This window comes from Trichinella spiralis, assembly GCF_000181795.1.
Source record: "Trichinella spiralis strain ISS 195 chromosome Unknown Scfld721, whole genome shotgun sequence".
Taxonomy (NCBI): Eukaryota; Metazoa; Nematoda; class Enoplea; order Trichinellida; family Trichinellidae; genus Trichinella; species Trichinella spiralis.
Window position 1 is genome coordinate 1 of NW_003527660.1, and position 946 is coordinate 946.

General features: G+C 61.6%; 1 protein-coding gene across 1 annotated transcript; it reads left to right on the forward strand.

The window, feature by feature from the left end:
• Positions 1–130: 130 nt before the first annotated feature.
• On the forward strand, positions 131–787 carry Tsp_15257 (hypothetical protein; the record flags this gene model as incomplete). Its single annotated transcript, XM_003370456.1, has 1 exon — positions 131–787. A coding segment is annotated over exon 1 (657 nt), but the record flags the coding sequence as incomplete, so codon positions are not given.
• Between the last annotated feature and the right edge of the window lie 159 nt (positions 788–946).

The following is a 946-nucleotide window of genomic DNA, read 5'->3' on the forward strand; positions in this document are numbered from 1 at the left end:
TTCGAAGAGAGTCAGCAGGGTCAGTGGCCGTGGAGACCCGCCTTGGTGGATCACGTGCGGGAGAGCCGCCGGAAGACGATTCCATCGAGGCCAAAGTCTGTCGAAAGGCGAAGATTCGGATGACAGCCCCATGCGGAAGTTCGGGGAGTTTGGGTCGTCAAGAAAAGCGCCGGCCGGAGACCCCGCCGCGGATGGAGCCGTGGCGTCGAAGAGGTTGGAGCTCGACAGATCGTATGGAAATCTCCGTGTTGGGAAGGTCGGAGGCTGCGTGGATCGGGAGCGTGGACTATGGAAAGTTGACGTCCGGTCGGGGGCCGTTGGCAGTTTGGGCCAGCCGGTGGCAAGTCGCCGCATGGGAGCGTTTGCCATCCAGCGGATCCGCGAGAAGGTCCGACAGGGGGAGATGGACATATCGGACAAGTCGCAGGAGGCGGCTGTCACCAAGATGAAGCGGCGGCAATGGCCGCCCATAGGAGTCGACGTGCGGATAAAGGTCGACTACTACTTTGGCTTCGTCACCGGTCGTATGAGGAGCAGGGCGACCGGCGGTCCAGTAGCGTTGGAGGCGCTACCCGGCTGGGTAGTTCGTGGGAGAGCAAGCCCCAGGTGGACTGCGGAAGTGGAAACCTTCCTGACGAATTCTGGGAAATCCGCCGATGTGGCGTTGCGGAAAACAGGGGAGATCGAGGCAGTGGAGATCATCCCGGAAGAAGACGTTCCAGAAGGGAACAAGGAGGCTATGGAGAAGCGCGAGGAGACCACGACGTCTAGTGCAGAGAAGAGTCAGGTCAGTCTCCCGCGACACTCAGGGCAACGAGGCCTCCATAACGTCGTCCAACGGACCAGTCGACAGCTCGCTGGGGAGCGAGGCTTGAAGAAGTGGATAACCGGGAAACCCTGGCTGCCGGGACCCGGATGGGCAGGCGAGCCACTACAAGCTCGGGGG